This window comes from Pogoniulus pusillus, chromosome 30 (assembly GCF_015220805.1).
Source record: "Pogoniulus pusillus isolate bPogPus1 chromosome 30, bPogPus1.pri, whole genome shotgun sequence".
Classification (NCBI taxonomy): domain Eukaryota; kingdom Metazoa; phylum Chordata; class Aves; order Piciformes; family Lybiidae; genus Pogoniulus; species Pogoniulus pusillus.
The window spans coordinates 17,382,078-17,402,435 of record NC_087293.1 but is presented as its reverse complement, the minus strand read 5'-3'; the positions used below and the strand labels follow the sequence as shown (position 1 = coordinate 17,402,435).

Genomic DNA, 20,358 nt, shown 5'->3' with positions numbered 1-20,358 from the left:
TGGATACTGAGGGCATTTTGGTTTGATTTGCTTTGTTTTGTGGGCTTGCTGTAAACTTGTACTTTTCAGCCAAGTGTTTGACTAAGTGCTTCCATCTGCTTATAGTTCTCCTGCAGTTGGAGAACACATCAGGGTTCCACCTGGGCTACCCAGGCACTGTACAGGCAGTGCAGACTGGCCAAAGCAGGGCCTCTTTCTAAACGAATGAAGAGATCCCTTCTGCACAGCTGGTGGAGGGGTTCTTGTTGTTCCTCAGTGTGTAGGGTCAGCAGCACCCAGCACCTCAAGTTCTGTGTTCCAGGAAGTGAGGATTGCAACTGGCTTCTATAAGGTTTATTCTACACCTTGTTGTTTGGGATCTGTTTTCCAATCCCATCTACCAGCTGCTGACTAAAAGACCCTGGCTGATCTGCCTGCAGCCTGTCCTGCTGCAGCCACCATTCACGTTCCACCTGCTGTGTATCCACTGCACAAGCAGCTGTTGCACTCTGAGGAGAGCAGAGGGAGGTTACCCCAGCAGCGGTTCTGTCTGATCACCAGCTTGTAGTGTGGCTCTCAGCATCTCCTGAGTTGTCGTTTTTGTGGTAGGGAGGCCTTAGCAAATGTTTTTGCATTGAGCAAGCTTGGGTCATACCTCGGCCTGGCTTCTCCAGCACCCCATGCAGAGCTGCCAGCGTGTCCTGGCACACAGCCAGGCTGCCAAACTCGGGCTGTTGCTTGCAAGCAAACCTACTTTGGTGAGAGGTGAGAGGAAAAGGGAGAGAAGGTTCCACTAATGCTGAATTTGCTCAGTTAACTTGAGAAGTGATTTAATTTTCCCATACCTTTCTTTCTGCAACAGTTGAAATCCCCAAAGCTGGTAGCTGCAACAGGTAATGAGAATTCACTCCCAGAGACTGTATCAGTCTGCCCTGTCAGCTGGGAAGAGACAGGGAGATGCCTGGATAGAGTTAGCTTGCTACAGTGTTCTGGGACCCAGGAGAGTGTTGAGACAGCTGGGAGGTAGTGACTGACCCCTGCACCAGAAAAGGGCTGTTGCCAAAGAGTGCTGGAGGCTAGAGACAGGATGGAAAGTGTCAGTTGTCATGTTCCCGTTGCCACTGCTCACCAGGGGAGAGATGGGAAGAGGAGAAATCAGAAAGGCAAAGGCAGGCTCAAAGACATGCCTCTGAGGGCGTGGGGCTCTGGAAGTGGGTGCAGGGCAGCCAGTGGGAAGGCAAAGCTGTTGCACCCCACCAGGAAATGAGGGGAGTCACTTCTCCAGAGTTTGGATGAGGTTTCTTCCCAAAACAGATCTCTCCAATTCTTGTATCTATCACACCCAGGGAGTGCTAAAGCTGAGCAGCCAGCTCCTGCTTCTGTTCCCTTGCAGGGGAAATTGGCCCTTACTTGAGCAGAATTTCTGTGCTCTTTTCCAGTGCCCAGCCCACGGTGGGTGCAGCATTGGTGGTCCTCAGACCAGATTCAGATTCCTTTGCTCTCAGGGTGTGCAGTGTAGGGCTGTGGCAGAGCAGGCTGTAGACTTTTCTCCTGTTTTGGTCCCAACGGAGTGCCAAGCTGCTGCCCTCTGAAGCTACAGCAATGCATGGGATTTACTCCTCTGCTTGGTAGTATCTTGCCAGCTTGTCCTCCTCTCTCCAGCACTTCCAAATCCTTCTGCTTTCCTCCCCTCAGTGTTTGATTTGGTTGGTTTGTTTTGTTTGACTGTCATTTTCCCCTCAGCACCCCCAACAGATGCAACTTTGCCTTTTTACTCTCCAGATCTTTGCTCCTTAAGGGCTCTGCCTGGCCATGCAGCCCTTCCTGAGGAGAGCTGGCACACCAGGACTGATGTTATAAATAATGCTGGCTCTGCTCCTGCTCCTTCCCTGCACAGAGTATGGCTGGCCTGGTTACAGCATGTGCCCTGTTTAGTACCATCCAAGACAATGAGACACCTTCAGCCTGTTTAGCAGAAGCTTTCAAAGATATTTACACTTGGAAAATGGAAATGAGTTGTTTGCCACAAGCTGGCAGCTCCTCCACGGAATTCTGAGCTGTCCTTATGGGAAACCTCTGCTCTGAGCACATTCACTGCACAGCATCTGAACACACTGTTCCAGAGGAAGGGCTGAGAGTTAAAGTGCCTTTCATACGCCCACTTGGAAGCACTGATTCTCCTTTCAGAGCTGTGCTGGCAGCAGCTACTTTGCAGAACCCTTACATGTGTGGTTCCTGGGTCCCTGGTTTGCGTTTGCCGAAGGTGCAAGACCACAGTCACTGCTGGGGATTGCAGTGACAGCCAAGGAGCCCCCAGTTCTGCCGGCAGAGCCAGGGAGAGCTCCCTCTGTCTAATCCTGGGAGCTGCTGCATCTCAGGCTCACAGCACTTGACTCCAACGTGCAGTGCCAGCCTGGTTGCTAAACTGGAGTGCTGGGGCTGAGGAGCTGTGAACACTGGGAGCTGCCATGGCTCGGGGCCAGTGAAGGCACTCCCCAGCATCTCCACAGCCTCCCACCGCTCTGCCTGGCCTTGGGTTAGCTCACAAGGTTGCCCTTATGACTGTGACTCAGTCTTTTGGGCCTTAAGTCTTTGGAATAGCAGGAAGCACCACCCAGCTGAAAAGAGAAAAGCCAGAACCTTGTAGGCATGGGACACCTGTGAAACTTCCCTTCTGCTGCTTTCCATGCTCCTGTTTGTTTGCTTTGCTTACAAACTGTATTTCATGAGGTCTGCCAGCATAGCACTGATTTCTTGCTTCCTCACCCCTGGCTAGATGTTGGGTCCTCGTGGTAGACAGACAGGAACACTCTGGCTGCTGTCCTGTGATAGTCTTGTACGAGATTTCTTCTGAAACGTATGCAGAGAGGGAGCTAAAAGGTTGAAGGGCAGTGGAGAAAGGGGAGAAATGGATGCTGGCACTGAGGAGGTAGGAACAGAGTCTGAACATGAAGTACTGGTCTGACCTGTACAAGTGAAAAATGGGCTAACCGAGCTGGGCAGGAAGCAGGGCTGGACTGCTGACCACCTGGCACTCCCTGCTGAGTGCTTACTTTGCCAGTCCAGCAGCTCCCACATCCTGCTGGAGGAGCCCATCTGCACTTGGGTAATAGGTGTGTTTTCCCCTGGCTGATGTGGTCTGGTAGATGTGGTACCAGCTCCTCCCCTTGCCACAACCAACTCAAAGATTTCTGACTGCTTCCTTCTTGTCAGGATAGGGGAAAGGAGTCCTCAGCCTGGGCAGATCTCCTTGGACCGGTGGGCAGCTCAATACCTACTCCCAGGATGTTGCCTCTCTGCCTGGAGTGCTGCAGCAGTGGGGCTGGGCTGGTCACAGTGTTGCTCTTTGTTTCCCTTCTTTGTCAGATGTAGACAAAGGAGAAAATGCCCTTGGCACTGGGTGCATCCTTTCTTGGTGTGCTGTAAGGGGAGAGTGGAGGGACAACCTGGCAGTATCACTGCCTGGTAATTGCTCTGCCGTGCTTGGGGTGAGCACTCTGGAAGTGAGAAATGTTGTACTGCTAAGCAGTAACTTGCTCCTCTTCTTCCTGACCTTGGCACCAGCTCCCAGGGAATTTCTTACTCCTGGAGTACGTATCATAACAAGTGCGGACTTAAAAGGCACCCTGAGGCTCTCTGCAGCACAGAGGCTGGTTTCCAGATGTGCCTTTTGCAGCAGGAGCTGCTGTTCAGTGTAGCTCTAGATGCCGTTGTCAGCAAAGGCCTTTCTCAGCAGGGCACCCTTGTCAGGGCTCTGGCTCTCAGGAGGAGATGCAGAGTGGCAGCACAATGCAGACAGCAGCACTGTGGTGTCCTATTGATCCTTGACACAGCAGGAGCAGCAGGAGATCATCTTTACACATACGAGGAAACTCTGTGTAAATCTGAGGTACTGCACTGGAGACCTCGTCACGTTCTGTATGGTTGTTGAACAAACTCCCCCGAGGGTTCTTCAGCAGCTGCTGTACTGTAGCTTGAAGCAGCCAGGCCCTGCCCTGGATGGCTGTGTCTGAGGCTAGAGTTCTGCACGGACTGCCCATGGAAAATGTTCCTCTTCAAAAAGGGTTAGGACAATGCTATGGGCTTTGCAAAGTGGCCTCGTGGTACTGGCCAGGAAGGAAGGCCTCCAGTGTGTCCTGGGAGATGTTTGTCTCCCTGAAAGCACATCCCTTTTAAAGAGAGGAAATTAACATTCAGGCGGAAAATGCTGTCTCTGTCAGCTGCTGGTGCCCAGCAAGAGCTGCCTTGTAAATTAAAGCTCTCCTTTGTGAAGAGGAGAGCTGCTGTGGCGCTGTGCTGATGGGGAACTTGGGGTCACTTCAGTAACTTCTCATCGTGTGCTGCTCTTTACAGATGTTGCAAACACATCCAGCTGGGTTTTAAAGCCTCACCTCCTCCAAGAGAACCTACTGGAGAGCAGTAGAGTGCTGTGCCAGTATTGCCCAGTTACCCAGCCCCAGCAGTGGGCACCTCGCAGCACTCTTCTCAATGCTTCTTTGTGAAGCTGCATTTTCACTGTGTGAGCACGGTAAGAAATGCTGGGGAAGCAGGAAGTGCTGTGCTCTCCTTGCAGCAAGGCTGCCACATCCCTGCCTCTTTGTGAAACATCTTGGGGCTGCCTCTCTTGGTTACATCCCTGTACTGTGCCTTGCAAAACAGTCCACGAGGTGAGCACCCAGGCTGGTGCTGGTACAGAAAGCATAAGGAATGATCCCAGCCTTGGCGTACATTTCTGTCTGGGCTGGCGCAGAGATGCACAGGCTCTGCTGCAGCATTCCTGTTACCAGGGAGTGTGACTCTGGTGGTGTTCTCAGCTCTTCTCCACACAGCTGCTGAATTACAGATTCTTGGCTTCTCTGAGCTACTCTGCCAAGACTTTAAAAGGTACTGTGGTTCTTCCTGAGCTTCTTGGAGCTCTTTTTCCCACGTAGTACCTGAGGTGTGTGTAAATCTTACCCTCTGCCTTAGAACAGTTTCCATCTGACACTTCTACTTAGAGGTGGTGGTGGTGTTAGACACCCCGCAGGTTTGGCTTCTTTCATAGAGTAGTTGCAGCCAGATCTCTAGCCTAGAAACCCCCTGTGACATTTACTGGAAGTGCTCAAGAGTCAGGACTTTATTGAGGAAGCTGCCAGAAATACCTGGGAGCGTGAGGATCAGCTTCTTCCTCTGTGCGGTGCGTGGGCTCAGCCTCACATGCCGAGTGGGGCAGTTACTGTGAGCTTACCTACAGCCAGCTCCTGTCCTTAATAAACCCTGAGCTAAACAGGGCTTTGCTGGTCAGCTACAGGGCTTTGTGTTTGGCCAAGAGAAGGCAGCATGTTGCTGTCTGGCCTGATCTTCCTGCTGCTGAAATCAATAGCTGAAGCTTCCCTTGGAGATTGAGTAGGATGGAGCCCCAACCAGCCTACCCAAAGCTGTGGAAAAGTGGCTGCTGTCTATTCTTAGAGACACTTAACAACACAGAAAGGTTGCAAGAGCTGTAAAAAGGCAGTTGTGTGAAGGACAGAAATAGGAAGAAGGGGAAGTAAGGCTCTGGAAGGAGGCTGTCTCATTAGTGAGGACTGCCATTGCTTGGCCACACCTGGGTCAGGGCTTCTGGAAATGCTCCCTTGCACTTGATCAGGTTATACAATTTTCAGTTTTGAGAGGAAGCAGAGGGGATTCCTGCTTCTCCTAGCACTCGATGTCAGCCTTCCTTTGATGTGTCCAGTAGCCCAGCAGTTTATTTGTTTGTTTGTTTTCCTCTCCAGTTGTTTTGGTTGAGAACTCCTTTGTGGAGTCCCAATAAGAAAATCAGCACATGCATCCTAGCAGTGCTGATTATTCCACCTCCTAACTAAAAATAGACATTGTGCAAGATGGCACTGAAAAATAGCTTAGAGAGCAGTAGAGAGTGCGAGAAGGAGCAGCGGGAGCAGCAGTGCCAGGCTGTGGGCAGGGGCAGGAGCCCTGTCTGCCCAGAGAAACATGGCTTGGCAGCAGCAGCGTGCAGAGTCCTTGGGAGAGGGAATTGCACATAACCAGGGGTCCCAAGATCTATCTAGGAGGAGAAATTCTGAACTTTCAACTTCAGGTCTGACTTTTGTAAAGAGGCCTGGCCACATGTTTGAGGCAGCAGACTTGGCTGCCTTGGCTGAAGCTGGTTGCTGGTAAATAAGAATTTCTTTAATGCTTTATGTTTGGGTGTTTCTAGAAACAAGGCAATGAGCACAGGTCAGGGGTTTGGTTATTTGGATTTTTTTGGTGTGAAAGAAACCCAGAAAGCCCAAGTGTGCTCTGTTTAGCTGAGTGTTATCCTTTGCTCTCCATCCTCAGCCTTGATTTTTTTCTTTCTTTCTCCCCACCTTCCTGTAGAGTGAGCCAGACCTGGAGAAAGGCCTGGAGATGAGAAAATGGGTCCTGTCAGGAATCCTGGCCAGTGAGGAAACCTACCTGAGCCACCTGGAAGCTCTGCTGCTGGTAAGGGCTAGTGGCAGATACCATTTCAAACACTGCTACTTGAGCTGTAACTGCTGTCTCCATCCAAAGTGTCCCAGAACTTCGCACACCACAGGTCAGAAGCTGCTGAGTACAAAGGTAGCTGCCTACTGCTCCAGCAGAGGAAGAGAGGCCTAAGGAAAGGACTGGATATGGCACACCCAGGCAGTTAGTAGTGTGGCAGTACCCAGGAGCCCTGCCTTGCAGTATCCTGTGCTGATTGTTAGAGACACTGCTGTACAGTTGGACAGAGATTATGGAAAGGGAGTGCAAAGGGATCTTAACTGCACAATCAACGTCCTGGGACAATGCACCCACCGAAGGCGGCAGATCCCCACCAGAGAACATATTAGTGTCCAGCTTTCAGGAGCTGTGTGAATGCAAATATCACTTATTAACAGCGTGGAAAACAGTTCTCTGGAGGGACAGGTTGTAATGTGGCAAGTGTGAATGTGCTTGGTTTGCATGGTCCTGATTTTCTCCTTTCCTCCTTTCAGCCTATGAAGCCTTTGAAAGCAGCTGCCACCACCTCTCAGCCGGTGCTGACCAGTCAGCAGATTGAGACAATATTCTTCAAAGTGCCTGAGCTCTATGAGATCCACAAAGAGTTCTATGATGGGCTCTTTCCCCGAGTGCAGCAGTGGAGTCACCAGCAACGTGTAGGGGACCTCTTCCAGAAGCTGGTGAGTCCCTATGTTACCTCTCATTCACCTCACAGCTGCTGGTGCTGTGCCCCCAGGTATGGCTGCAGAGGCTGAAGGGATGAAAGCCTGCAGTGGGTTAGGGGAGGTGAGTGGCATTGCTGCTGCAGAGAAGGACCTCCAGCACAAGTGGCTTTTCCATTGCCTTTAACTGGAGATTCCAGCAAGCCATGCTGCTGATATAGACAGCTTCACAGAGGTGCTGAATCTCCAGGGCCTTGCAGTGCTGTCAAGCCCTTTGCTTTAGAGGAAGGTGGAAGAGTGGCAGTGCTCATCAGCACACTTCAACACCAGCAGCTGAGTGTTACTGCTCAACTCCCTCACGCACGCTTCCTTCTCTCTGCTGCTTTGCTCTGTCTTGGGCTGATTTCCTGCTTTATGGTCACCACCTTTGGCTCTGCTCTTCTACCACCGTCTGGCCTTGATATTCCCCTTGCTACTCTGCTGATACAGACAACTTGCTGCTGACAATCCTCCAAGCAACCTCCACAGAATTCCCTGAGCACAGGACACAGCAAAGACACACACTGCATATTCCTGAGGCTGAACGAAAATTGCTGAGTTTCTGAGCCAGATGACAAATTGTTTGCGTTCTAGGAGATGCCTTTGGCCCCTTTAGCCTCTCCCCTAGCATGTGCAGGGAGCAAAGGATTAAAGAGCTGCTTGCTTTTTCCTTTTTAGAAAAGAATCTCTGCATTCCTGAGGCGCCTCCGATTCTCAGGGCAGGAGTGACATTCCACTGAGGGCCTTACTGGATGAGGGCTGTGCTTTGCCAGGGGCAATCAATTGTTAGCAGCTGTGTAGTCCAGCCCCTATGGAGCAGGGAGAGGTGGGCCTGGGAGATGATGTTTTTCATGCATGCCAGCAGCTCAGGATCAAAATATGGGAATCTGCTTTTGACTGTGAGCATGTTTTGTCCAGGAGGGGCCAAGCTGGTGCCTTGGTATGTAACTGGAGCAACTGGTTTAAGAAGACAAACCCACCTGCTGCTGGTTGCTGAAGCACAAATACAGAAGGCTGCTGAAGCCTTACAAACTGCTTTGGCAGTGTAATGCAGCAGTGGAGACAGCACTGACTGAAGAGGACCTGAATGTACTCTTTACCACTGCTGGCCCTCAAGCAAGCATTGACTCACTGCACAGCTGCTTGGGCCTTTGTTTAAGACTATTTCTTGCTGGTGGTCGTCACAGGTGCAGGACTGAAGCTCTTCCTGCCCTCCCTGCACTCTGTTTTTTACTTTCCTTTGATTTTCCTGTGGTTGTGACAGAGTTGTTGATTTTGCTGCGTTAGTGCTGGAAGCAAAGAAGCAAATCGCTGTAGTGCAGGAGGCTTTGGAGCTAGCTCAGCAGCTTCAGCTTCTGATGCTTCACTCCAGTATCAGTGGGAATCGTGAGCTCTTTGGATGACATAGAGCTAATAAGTGTTGGCAGCCAGTGGGAAGCAGCTAGCTGGGAGAGACAGCAGGAGCATCAGGCACTGCAAGACATCTCTACTGGTTGTCCATCAAAGCTTTGGAGCAGACTGTTTACTGTGGGCCTGGCACGCGATCTGGTGATGGCCACTGCAATCTTTGCCACCATCCTGAGATCCCTGGGGACGTTCACTTGCTTTAATACCACACAGAACAAAGCACTGTGGAATGAAGCTCAGGGTAGTTTTAGAAGTTGGTGTGGTCTGGCACAGAGTATGCCATCAGTGGCTGTTACTGTGCCTTTTTCCTGTTGAAACTTAAGGTGAAGGGAACAAAGGGTGGCAGGCAAGTGGGAGTGAAATATGCTCCTCACTGGGGGGAGTACTCTGTAGGTATTTTTCCTAAGTGGAAAGGAAGCACTTCAGAGCTGCTCGTAGAAATGAAGAGATATTCAGCAAATGTTGTCACTGATAGGTTTCAGGAATGAAAAGAAGACATAAGCTAACCAAGGACCAGTCCTTTTGACCAAAGCTTGTTTAGTTTTCAGTCTGTTCCTTTTAAGTGAAAAAGAGAACATTTAGACGAGCACGAGAGCTGTGGGAGGGCATTGTTGCTGTGGTTGGAAGCTCAGGTTTTCATGGAAAAAGCTGTTTTCACAGGGGCAGGTTTGGGGGAGTGAAACAAAAACTTAGGATGGCTTCAGAAATAACAGGAAATGAGAGAGCCACAGAGGAATGGGAAAACTGTAAAGCTCTGCCATATTAGCTGGCATCATCTGAACCCAAATGTCATCATAAGGGCGCAAGAATCCTGCCAGCAGCTTCCTCACAGGATTGTGCCCTGGTGGCAAATGCAGATTTAATTCTCTCCACACTGCTGGGACCAGGTTGCCCTTAGTGGGAGTGAGCAGTTTGCTTCAGCCTCAGTCCTAACTGTGGGATTTAGTATGAGGCTTGAAATTTCTTCATCTTTCAGTGACAAGTGCCCTAGGAAGCAGCTCACTGCTCCTCAAAGGTGTTTGTCTAGGGAGTGCTTTCCTGAGGGTGGCTTTTCCTCACCCAGCATCTCTTGCACAGAGCTCCATGGAGAACAGGGAACACAAACGCTTGAGAGCAGGGGAGGAAAAGGGCGCTGTAGGGAAAGTTGACCTGCCATGCCTTGAACAGCCCGGGCAGTTGCAGAAACGATGAGGTGAGAGAAGGCTCTTGGCTTGGTGCAGCCTTTCACAGCGCCCCACCTGTTGGCTCACTGCTGACCCTGCACTTGCAGGCGTGCTCAGGCTGCTGAGATGGTTACAGCACAGCCTGAGCAGCTCTGCAACACCAACCTAACTCTTCAATCCAGACAGGCTGCGAAGCTATCCAGGGATTCCCCAGGCTGGATCTTGTGTTCTCTGGCACGAACGTGGCTGCCATTCCAGAGTCAGCAAACGAGCTCAGTGCTAAGAGCAGTGGTGATAAGGACCTGCCACTGCGCTCTGAGGACTGCTCCATCTTCTTCTGGAGCTGTTTCCTACTCCTCCTGCTGCAAAAAACTACCTTCATCTGTCACCTGGTGCTGCAGTCACTGCCTTCCAAGCTGACTGTGCTGTGGATCTCTTTCCTGTGTTTTCAGCACTCTGCAGTGCAGATAAGAGTTGATATCTGGGTTTGGTTTAGTGGCTCCATCATGCAAACGCCAACAAGTAGCTTCCTGGGGTCACACTTGTGCTGCTGGCCTGAATCATGCCTGTCTGATTCATATTTGTGGAAAAGAGCCAGCAGCTCCAGTTAGATCAGTGAGCTAAAATGTTAATGGATACTAATCTGGCAGTTCAGAAGGGAAAAATAGATTGCAGCAGTAAGGATGTGTCACTCTTGCAGGCTTCCACATCCTTCCCAAGCGAGCTCATTCAGCATAGATGGAACTGGGTGTATGGGGGCATGGGTGGTGGTCGAGCCAAGCTGGCAGGGCCTGCTCAGTGTTCTCTGCAGTTTTCTGCTGTGAAGGAACATGATCTGATCACCCCATCCCGAGGCTGGCCATCCCAAACTCTTCTTCCCCAGCCTTCACTGTGCGTTTTGTTTTGCTTCCTGCAGGCCAGCCAGCTGGGAGTGTACCGGGCCTTTGTGGATAACTATGAAGTTGCCATGGAGACAGCAGAGAAATGCTGCCAAGCCAACGCTCAGTTTGCTGAGATCTCGGAGGTAATGCCACGCTGCTCAGACACAGCAGCTGTCTGCAGCCGCCTGCTGCCGTGCCGTGGCACTCCTGCCTCTCCTCCAGCTATCACTGCAACCCTGACTAGTTGGGAGCTGCTGGAAACTCACAGCTTCAGCTCTTGTTCTGACAGCAGTTCCTGCTTGTGGCTGGTAGAGATCACAGCCTGACAGCCCCTCCGCGCTGCCCCACCCAGGGAATGCCGTGAAAACTGAGGGTGCTCTGGGCTCCCTTCATGCCTTCCCGGAAGGGAAAGCTGTGTCCTTGTTGCTCAGCTCATTCTCTTGCTAATGATGGTGCTGGATGGGGTGTAAAAGCCATCCTTAATGGCTTGCATTATGGCAGGCTTCACTGGTGTAGAAAGCAGGAGAGCCGGCTCTGTTTGAAAAGATGAGTGTGTCAGCTGTCCTCTGCCAGGCTGCTCTGATTTCTCCTCTTAAAGGAGTACCTTGAGTCAAAGCGTTGTGAATCCTTGTTTTCAGGGGTCCCAGGCCACCGGTGTTGGCTGCAGTGCCATGGGCTCCTTGACTCTTTGTACTGAGGTGATTACATCTCACGTTGCCAAGCAAATGGGAACTTCCTATGTGTGTCCTTAGAGAGAAGCAGATCAATAATCCGTGCTGGATAACACCGGGGTGTTCTTTGCTCTCTAACAGCTCCCAGAGACCTTTAGTACTGTGTGTCCCTTTGGATTTTTATCAGAAAGGCCTGTTTCCAAGGAGGGAAAGACATAGAAGACATTTTCCCTTCACAGACTTGAACTCCGCTAGGGATGTCCTCCACTCACGCTCAGGCCCTCCCTGGGAGGAGCAGAGAGGCTCTTACATTGCCATGTGCTATTTCAAGGTGCTTGACCATCTGCTGTGTGGGTTTTCTGTTTCTTTCAGAACCTAAAGGCTAGAAGCACAAAGGAATCTAAAGACCAGACAACAAAAAATTCCTTGGAAAGTGAGTGATCCGTACAGAGGGATCCGTACAGAGGAGACTGTGGTTTGTTAGGAGTGTGTGGAGGCTGTCGCCAAACCCCCACTCTCTCTTTTTGTCTTTTTAACTGCTGGAAGGTTGCAGAGTCTTTTCTGGCTCTACCTGGGAAATCAGTTCCCTTTTGCTATGGAGCAGAGCCTGCACATACTAAGCTGCACACATGCATGGGGAAGCTTCCTGCCCAGCTTAAACTCTCATCAGTCCTTTCCTGCAAAAGCAGCCCAAGCAAAAGACTGCTGTGATTGTGAGAGAACATCTGCTACCCACAGTCCTAGCAGTCAGTTATGTGGGTCTTGCTCTGGGGTAGCATCTAGAGAGCCTAGTTCCAACTCCCGTGACCAAGTTCCACGGTTCTTGTGTCTGTGCATGTCCGTAGAAGACAGCCTGTTCTGGAAGAAGCTCCCCTGCTCACTAATACATGAACCAAATCCCCTTCTTGTTCTGGCCTGTTACCAGGATTCAGAAGCACTCCACGTGTCATGCTGAGCTCTAGAAGGGAGAGATGTGCTGCCAGCCTTGCAGGGTCCTCCTTGGAAACTTTAAGCATGCAAGGCCTGAATCTGAGCTGTGGGACCAGGCAGACTAGCAGGACGCGGCTGGATGTGTGCCATGCTGTGTGCAGTTGTTCTGTTCTGCCTCATGTGCTCCTTGTCCCCAGGCTGGCAGGGTGTGCTCACCAGTGGGCACCTACTTGCTGTGAGCTGTCAGCATGGTCACTTCCTCTCTGTGTGTCCATGTGTGTGCTGCTGAGCTTTAGAGAGGGGAGTTTGTCCTTCTCTGAGCTTGTTGGTTGCCTGCAGGCTGAGTTGCAGAGGCCAGGTTGCTCTGCAGGGGCTGTGCCCGGGTGCCTCCTCCTTATCTTCCTGCCGCTGTTTCTCCACAGCGCTGCTCTACAAGCCGGTGGATCGAGTGACTCGCAGCACGCTCGTCCTGCACGTGAGTATCTGCAGGGTACCCTGCAAATTTGAGACTGCTTTCCTCTTTTCTTCACCCTCCAAATCTTCCAGGGAGCTGCAAGATTGCAAAAATAAGCATGGTATGCTGCATAGGAGTCTCTTCCCTTTACACTAAGGGGAGGAGTCCATAGGACTTGCTCTAATCCATACAAAGAAGCTGGAGCACCTTGTCCTGCAGCTTTAGTTAGGAGCTCTCAGACCCTTCTGCTTTGCAGTGCTGCTCATGGTTCTTTTCTTTGTGTTCCTGATGTCAGGATTTGCTCAAGCACACTCCAGTGAGCCATCCTGACCACCCACTGCTGCAGGATGCTCTGCGGATCTCTCAGAACTTCCTCTCCAGCATCAATGAAGAGATCACTCCTCGCCGGCAGTCCATGACTGTGAAGAAGGGGGAGGTCAGGCTTCCTGCTCTCCTGATTTTCTCTGTTTCTAAATGCTGGCTGTGCCTTTTCTGCAGAGCAGACTAGCAAGTTATGCCATTAATCCCTTTGTTGCTAAGGAACAGTTTATGCAGTGCCCTTGCTCTCTAAAGGATGTGGAACAGCTCCCTCTGATTTCTGTTCAGAAAGCAGTTTGGAAGCTCGGAGGAAAAGTGTGCTCAGTGTTGAGTCATTTGCCACGCACAGTTTCTATGCAGTGGACTAAATGGATTTGTGTTTTACCTGCACACAAACCGAGCAGGAAGGCTGGGAGGAGCAAAAGCTGAGGTGACATCAGAATTCATGAGAGACTAGAAAAGGCTGTTTGCCACAGCTTTCACCCTTGCCATAAAGCTTACATTTTGTGCCCTCCTTTCTAGACAAGGGTGTTGTAAATGGGGCTGTGAAGCAAGACAGACAGGCTGGTTTGGGAAAGTGAACTGCTTGACTCCTAAGGGTCTAATAGAAGTCTCAGCTCTGCCAGGGGCTGGACTACACACAGAAAGGTCCAAGATGTGCAGTTCCTTTCTCTGCGTGCAGGGAGGGAGGGCGTGGAGCTGCTCGGTGGTGAAGTCCTTGCATGCCCCAGTGGGCTCAATTTATCTGTTGCCTCATGTCACTGGAAAGCAGTTCTGTCCTTCCTGGTGAGGGAAAGTCAGGACTGCCACAAGTATTAGAAGGGAGAAGGATGTAGGAGAAAAGAGAGGTGCAGCTCAGGCAGTGTGTGTGTAAGAGGAGTTCTGGCTGCTTGCCACAGCCTGCCACACCAGCTGATCAAAAGTGATCCAAATTACACTGCACAAAGACCTCTCTTACAAAGCCCAGGAAGCTGTTGAGATACCAGGAACCTCATGAGGTGTTCCCAAGTCCTGCCAGCTAAACGTGCTTGCCTTGAGCTCTCAAACTGATTTTTGGCCAGCAGAGATTGGCTGGAAGCTGCAGTGCTGAGAATTCGATGCACTTTGTCCTCAAGTCTTGCTCACAGTCTCATTTTGTCGACTGAGGAAGCCTGCAGCTGAGAAATGGAGAGGAGAGGCAGAGCAACTGGAGGCTGAGGAAGAGGCTCAGCCATCAGTAGGCAGGGGATGCTAGGATAGCCCTGCACAGAGGAGGGAGCATTTGGTGTCCTCTGCTTGGGGAGGAGAAGAAGGGGACACCTGAGGGGAAGGCTGTGGGTGTGCTGAAGGGGACTGAACCCTTTCTGCTGTCCCTCATTGCACACAGCTTGCACTGAGCCCAGGGAAGAAGAGAACTCACTCTGGGACTCTGGTGGTGAATAGTTGTGTTAGCATTTGGCACCAAGGTCCCGCTTCATTCAAAGTGGTGATGCTGCAGCTGCCACAATGTCTGGAGAATAGGTATCTGCACTCTGCAGAGCAATCCAGAGGCACAAGGCTGCTCCCAGCCAGCCCGTGTGGGTTAGTGGTGGCTGCTCCTTCCTGCAGGCTGCTCTGCTTGGGGTCAGAGCTGGGGTTTGTTTATGCCTGTAAATCTTTCCTTTTCTGCTTATCCTTTCCTCCCACTCATCTTGCTGGTGCTTCCCCCAGGGTGACAGGACAGTGTGCAGTTTGCCTCTCCTAATTGCCTGCTCCCAATGCATAATGCATTTTTTCCTCTAATGAATCACCAGCTTGCTTTGATGCCTTCTTTCATTATTTGTCTTCCTGCCATTGAAATTTCCTTGGTGGAAAGGAAGGAGGGCAAACAGCCCTTTCCCCTCGTGGTCTGCTTAGGTGCCCATCTCAGTTATCTTTTTTTCCCAGTCCTTGACTTTTATGTGGAATATTCTTCCCCTTCCAATGTGTCATGGGGAGGAGTCAAATCTCCTCTGCCAGCCTCTTGCTCCAGCGTTTCCAGGATTGCTTTGTACTGGGGAAAGCAGCCGGTCGTGGTTGTTAATCTCCCTAGTGACAGGCTGCTGAGGAGAGAAGCGCAGGTCAGGAGAGAGTGCAGGCTCATCAGCGCAGCATTCCTCCCTTCTGCGGGAGGTGGTTCCCTGCTCTGGGAGCGGCCTCTCAGCCCGACCTGCCTGCTGTCCCCGGCATGATGGCAGGGCTCCTGCCTGCTCAGCGGTCCCCTGCTCAGGGGTGGCTCAGTAGCTTTTTTCTAGCTCTAGCCTTATGCATAGAAAGGGAAAATTGTCTGTGCTGTGTGGGCCTGGGTTCCTTTGGCTATCTGAGGTAGTGCAAGGGGATGGCAACAAAGAGGTAAAGCCACTCACCAGAGGGGCGGAAAGGGCTCCAGCAGGGCAGGTTAAGCCCACACACAGAGGGCTTGGTGCTTGCAGCCTGTGGTCTTCTCTGCTTTGTGGCTTGCCGAGGGCTGCCCTATGAAGGAGCCAGGAGACCTCCAGCCCCAGCTGCACAGCTCTGCTCAGGATGTTGGTTCAGGGCGGTTCAGACCAGTCCGAGTGGTGGCCATTTCTGCCTTGGCCCTGGCCACCCGATCCATCCTTTCTGAAGTGTCAATGTTGTGTGGTGATCCCACAGTGGTCTGGAGGAATGGAGCTGCCTTTCTGAGCTCTGGGGCACTCCACTGGCTGAGTGCTTGTGGTCTGGCCTCAGCAGCAGCGGTTGAGACAGGAGGGGCTGACAGGCAGTTCCTGGGGACCCACTGGACCACATGTTGGATCAGGTTATGCTCCCTCACCCTGCAGAGAGGAGGTGCCTGGTGAGCAGCTCTGCCTGCTTCTGAGTGGGCTTTTAAACTGCAGCGTCATGGCCTTAGCCTCCTGTTTAGCCGGGTGGAGACCAAATGATCCGGGGAAGGGACAGGACAAAGGACGCTTGCAGGGGAGCAGCAATGCAGACTAAAGCCTAGGCACAGGCAGCCGTAGGCAGCTCAAGGCCTGGTGCCTACTGCTGCTGGAGGCCTTGGGCAGATGTTAGCAGCAGAGCAATCAAAAATGGTCGTGGATGCTTCACACTCTGTCTTGTATCTGGAACCAGGGAGCTGCTGGTGACAGAGGCTTGGAGAGAAGGAGGCTGCTGAGGGAGCAGGCAGCTGAGCTCCCCAGGCCCAGCAGCTCCTGCTCCGCAGCGCAGCTCCCGGCACGCAAGGAGTCCTCTTCCCACGTCCTGCAGAGAGCCAAGCCTCCTCTTCCTCTCTGAGTGTGCCAGTGCCCCTCTCCTGCCTCTGCCCTCCTCCTGCCTCGCACGTGTGCCAGGCCTTCCTGGGGCTGTCACCCACACACACTGCAGGCCTCTGCTGTCACCACGTTGGGTTATCTCTTTGCTCAGCACACGAGCGAGGAGATGACCTTTGGTACAGCTGTGCTGGGTGGGTGCTTTTCCAAACCCCGCTCCTGGCAATGAGTCTCAGACAAGCTGATCTTCTGCCACATTTGCTGGAGTAGAGCAGTATGTGACAGCAGCAGGATTGATCATATGCAAGCAGCACAAAAACACTGTGGGCTGAGCAGATGAGCAGGCAGGTAGTTGTGAGGGTGGAAGCAGAGGAGGGGGAAGTGCTCAATGACTGAGGTAAGAGGAGGAGGAAAGCAGGAGGCAATTCAAAGAGGATATCCAAGTACTGAAGGATGTACAGGGAGAGCTCTTTTGTCCAGAACTGTGAGGTAGGTGGGAGAAGCAGCAGATGAAAGCAGGGCCTAGAAGGAAGCCTTGGGACAGTACCAGTACAAGAACTTTACAAGAGCCAGCCCAGGCCCTGTTTGAGGGATCAGATGTGGTCCCGATTCACTTCATGATGACACATTATGAACGGATGCTCCTGGGACATCTTCTGAAGCTGAGCTGAGCTCAGCTCCTGTGCTGAGCACCCAGTGGTCTTGGGACTGTCTGTGGAAAGGAGGGTGTCCCCTGGCCACTGTCCTGCTGCCCTGATCCTAGAGGGATGCTTTCTTGGACCTTTATTAGCTGTATTTCAGGAAAAGTGCAGCACCTTTGGTAGCCTTAGCAGACAGAGTAGCTCTGACACATGATGAAGAGATGGTTTCCCACACATGCCCAGCAGGATCACCTGGCCCAAAGACCTCTTCTTCCAGGAGGTCCTGTTTAACCGGACCTAACTGGGAGAAGTTGACCAAAGTGAGCTTTGGTTCCCAAACTGCTGGAGAAGGCCTGTGGAGCTGAGGTGGCACAAGCATCTGACTGGCATGAATCCTGTCTGAGGAGGCTGCTGGCTCTGCCGGGGTGGGGTAGAGTGAGCTGACTCATGTCAGGAGGTCTGGGAAGGTGCCCAGTGCTCCCTCGCTGTGGGGCTTGGCAGGGATCTGGTAAGCCAGCTGGGAAATCCTTTTATTGTCTCCCTCTGACCTGCTGAACCCTCCCAGCAAGATGAATCACTGGCAGCAAAGGATGTGGCCATTTGCTGGAAGCACTCCTCCTCTGCTCTGCTGGGGTTGGGCAGCCTGGGGCATGCCTGTGGTGCCCAGTGCCAGCAGCAGCCCTGCAGCTGAGGGAAGCTGCTACTTAGGTCTAATGCCAAGCTCTACACTGCTGTGAGAAGAGACTTCCTGACTTGATCCACGAGTGTGTGCTGCTGTCCTCTCTTCCTTAGCTAGCTGCTTGCTTTTGTGGGTTTACCCTTGCAGGGAGGCCTCCCCAGCTAGCTGACGAGGGCGAAGATGTGGGGGACAAGAGGTCTGTGGGACTCAGGTTCTCTGGGTGACTGGCTGCAGTGGTCCTTCCACCTCTTCTGTTCCAGTCAAGCTTAGCAAGTGCAGCTCTCTGTTCTTCCCACCAAGCTCTGTCTGGGAGAAGGTGCTGCCAAAGACTTCTTTGAGCCTGCTGTCAGTGTTTTGAGCCCAGCGTGCCACCCAGAGTGAAGCTGGTGTGAGTGAAGGGCTCCTTGAGTCTTGGGTGGGACCTGCCAAGGCTGTCAGATCACTCTCCTGTTCCAGCATCGTGTGACTGAGCTTTCTGCTTGCTTTTTGGGGAGCTGTGGGACAGTGAGCACAGAGGAGGTGTTGGGTGGTTACAGCCCAGCCCCTGCAGCCGCAGGCTAGGTGCAGCTAAAGAGGGCAGGAGAGGTGGCCCAGCTGGCACAGGAAGGCCCTATTGGGAGGGCTGAGGGCTGTAGCCTTGCTGCAGGGATGCTGATGGCTTCCACTTGTCTTACCTTGCAGAGGCTTGGCACAAAGGTTTGCAGTCACTGGGGCCTCTCTGTAGGCCTCCTCTTCCCTTGAGGGTGCACTTGTCTCCGAGATGCTCTGGTCTAGATGATGCCCCCGTGGCACTGCCAGAACCAGGGGGCTGCTGCAGAGCTGGGCACCTGTTCCTCACAGGCCTCCAACAGCTCTCCTGGGCCTGTTCCTTGCAGTGCCAGTGAAGAAGCACCCTGCTGGGCTGTTGGCTGCCTCTGTCACATCTTGCCAGAGTGGGATGCTGCCTGTCTGCCTGGACTAGCCTGGGGTTGTTCTTCGGCTGTGAGCTCCCAGCAGTGTGCTGGGCTGGGGTCTTGGCTGAGCTCAACACTGCTGGTGCCTGGCAGAGTGGGGCAGAAGACCAGGTCAGGACCATGCCATGTCCCTGCCAGGTAGGGAAGGGCCAGTGCTGCATCATGCTTGGTAGCAAAGCTGAGTGAGCTGTAAAGAACATCTTTACACCTGCAAGCAGTGAGCAGAAGTAGAGCTGGCAACAGGCAGCACTTCTTGCCCCGGAGGAGCTGAGCTGATTTGCAGCATAATTAATATGCATCAGATCTAGAAACCTGAGATGAGTGCTTTGGCTTGCTCACAAAACATCCTTCTCTGCTTTGTTATTGCTCTCAAACGAAATCCTTTGCAGCACTGGAGAGTGTTCTGCTCTGACGACACACCTCCTGTTTCGCAGTTCCTTCTTTCTCCAGCTCTGTGTTTCTGGTCTCCTGCCTGGGCCCTGTGGCCAGGCAGAGCAGGAGGCACTCAAGTGCACATCAGCAGCAGAGGCGTTGCTGCAGGCAGGCGTCTTCTCCAAAACCACTGAGGAGAAGCCAGGAGGGTCACACCCACCTAAAAATAAACATTAGCATATGCAGAGGCCTTTCTGAGCCTGACTCACTGCTGGATACCAGATCTCCACAGGTTTCTGCCCAGGGACGGTGCAACAGCCTGCTGGGGAGCAGCCTCGCTCCCTGCCACTAGGAGAAAGGTGCAGCTTTGCAGCTGCCGCTCGCAGCTTTCCTGGACCTTTGTGTGTGCTGGGGTACTCCGTGTGCTCTAGCAGCTGGCTGTGGTGCTAGGGCAGCTGCAGGCAGCAGAATGCAGCCTCCCAGTCTGGATCCATGAGGTTATTAGGGTGCTGCAGGACAGAGTGTGGAAACAAGGATTATGCCTGCAAGGACATTTCTCTGCCTTGTGATCCTTCCCACGGTGTCTGTTGGGCTCAGGACTGATGTGGTTTGTTTTTGTTGTGGAGAGCCAAGATGGGAAGAGTGGCAGGTGGCAGGAGAGGCAGGGTGGGGGTTTGCACTCCCACACCCTCTGCAGTAAATGTGTTCAGGGCTCGTTGAGTCACACAGCAAACAAAGCCCATGGGGTATATCCTGGGAAAGTCAGGCAGCAGTTCTGCTTCTGATGGCCTGGCCTTGCTCAGCTTGGCTGCAGAGCCCATCCCAGCCTCCTCTGGGAAGTGTTTTCCTCTCTACCTTTCTCAGCCTGGAGATGAGAGGTGGAGAGGCTGAAGCAAGTGGCACTGGCGCCTCCAGAGCGTGGGCCAGGAGCTCCTGGCAGTGAGCAGCAGAGAGGTGTTGGTGAGCACTGGGCAGAGTTAGCAGAGCTCTGCCACCCCCGAACACCCTGCTCTTTAGGCATGGGTGCTATGTGCTGGGTCACTCCTCAGTGTCCTGGGAGAGCATCCTGTCAGCTGGAACAGCAGGGAAAGGAATAAGCACCTTAACAAACGTGTGCAGAGGCTGCTGGCTCCTGCCTGCGCTGGCTCCGAAGCCAGGCAATGCTGGCAGCTGTACACACTGGGGAGAAGAAAACTTGCCCAAAGCTGAATGCCCACGGCATGGGTCTGAGGTATCTAGTGCAGATGTGTGCCCAGAGACCTGCTGCTCCTGACAGCAGAGCAGAAGGCCTGAGCACAGAGCAGGGCTTGGTCACTGGGAACAGCATGGAGCTACCTCCTCAGTGGCACTGCTCCAGGCTTTTGGTCTCTCAGCTCTCCAGCCCCCACAAGGGAGTTAGGAAAGCAATGCTTCTGCCTCTTCTTCAGGGGGTCACAAAGCTCCCTGGAGCTAGAAACCAGAATAAAGGCAACAGGGGTGTGCATCTTTCCATCTGCCAG

At 52.6% G+C, this 20,358-nt stretch overlaps 1 protein-coding gene across 2 annotated transcripts in view; it reads left to right on the top strand.

The window, feature by feature from the left end:
- BCR (BCR activator of RhoGEF and GTPase) overlaps nt 1–20,358 on the top strand; it is a 90,105-nt gene that overhangs the window by 45,280 nt on the left and 24,467 nt on the right. For both annotated transcript variants that reach the window (XR_010307902.1, XM_064168849.1), the window contains exons 3-8: nt 6,337–6,441; nt 6,957–7,142; nt 10,650–10,757; nt 11,658–11,718; nt 12,638–12,690; nt 12,965–13,105. Coding sequence is in view for 1 of the 2 variants with exons in the window: in XM_064168849.1 (XP_064024919.1) it covers nt 6,337–6,441; nt 6,957–7,142; nt 10,650–10,757; nt 11,658–11,718; nt 12,638–12,690; nt 12,965–13,105 (654 nt within the window). In the remaining variant the exon portion in view is untranslated. The remainder of the gene's footprint in view (nt 1–6,336; nt 6,442–6,956; nt 7,143–10,649; nt 10,758–11,657; nt 11,719–12,637; nt 12,691–12,964; nt 13,106–20,358) is intronic.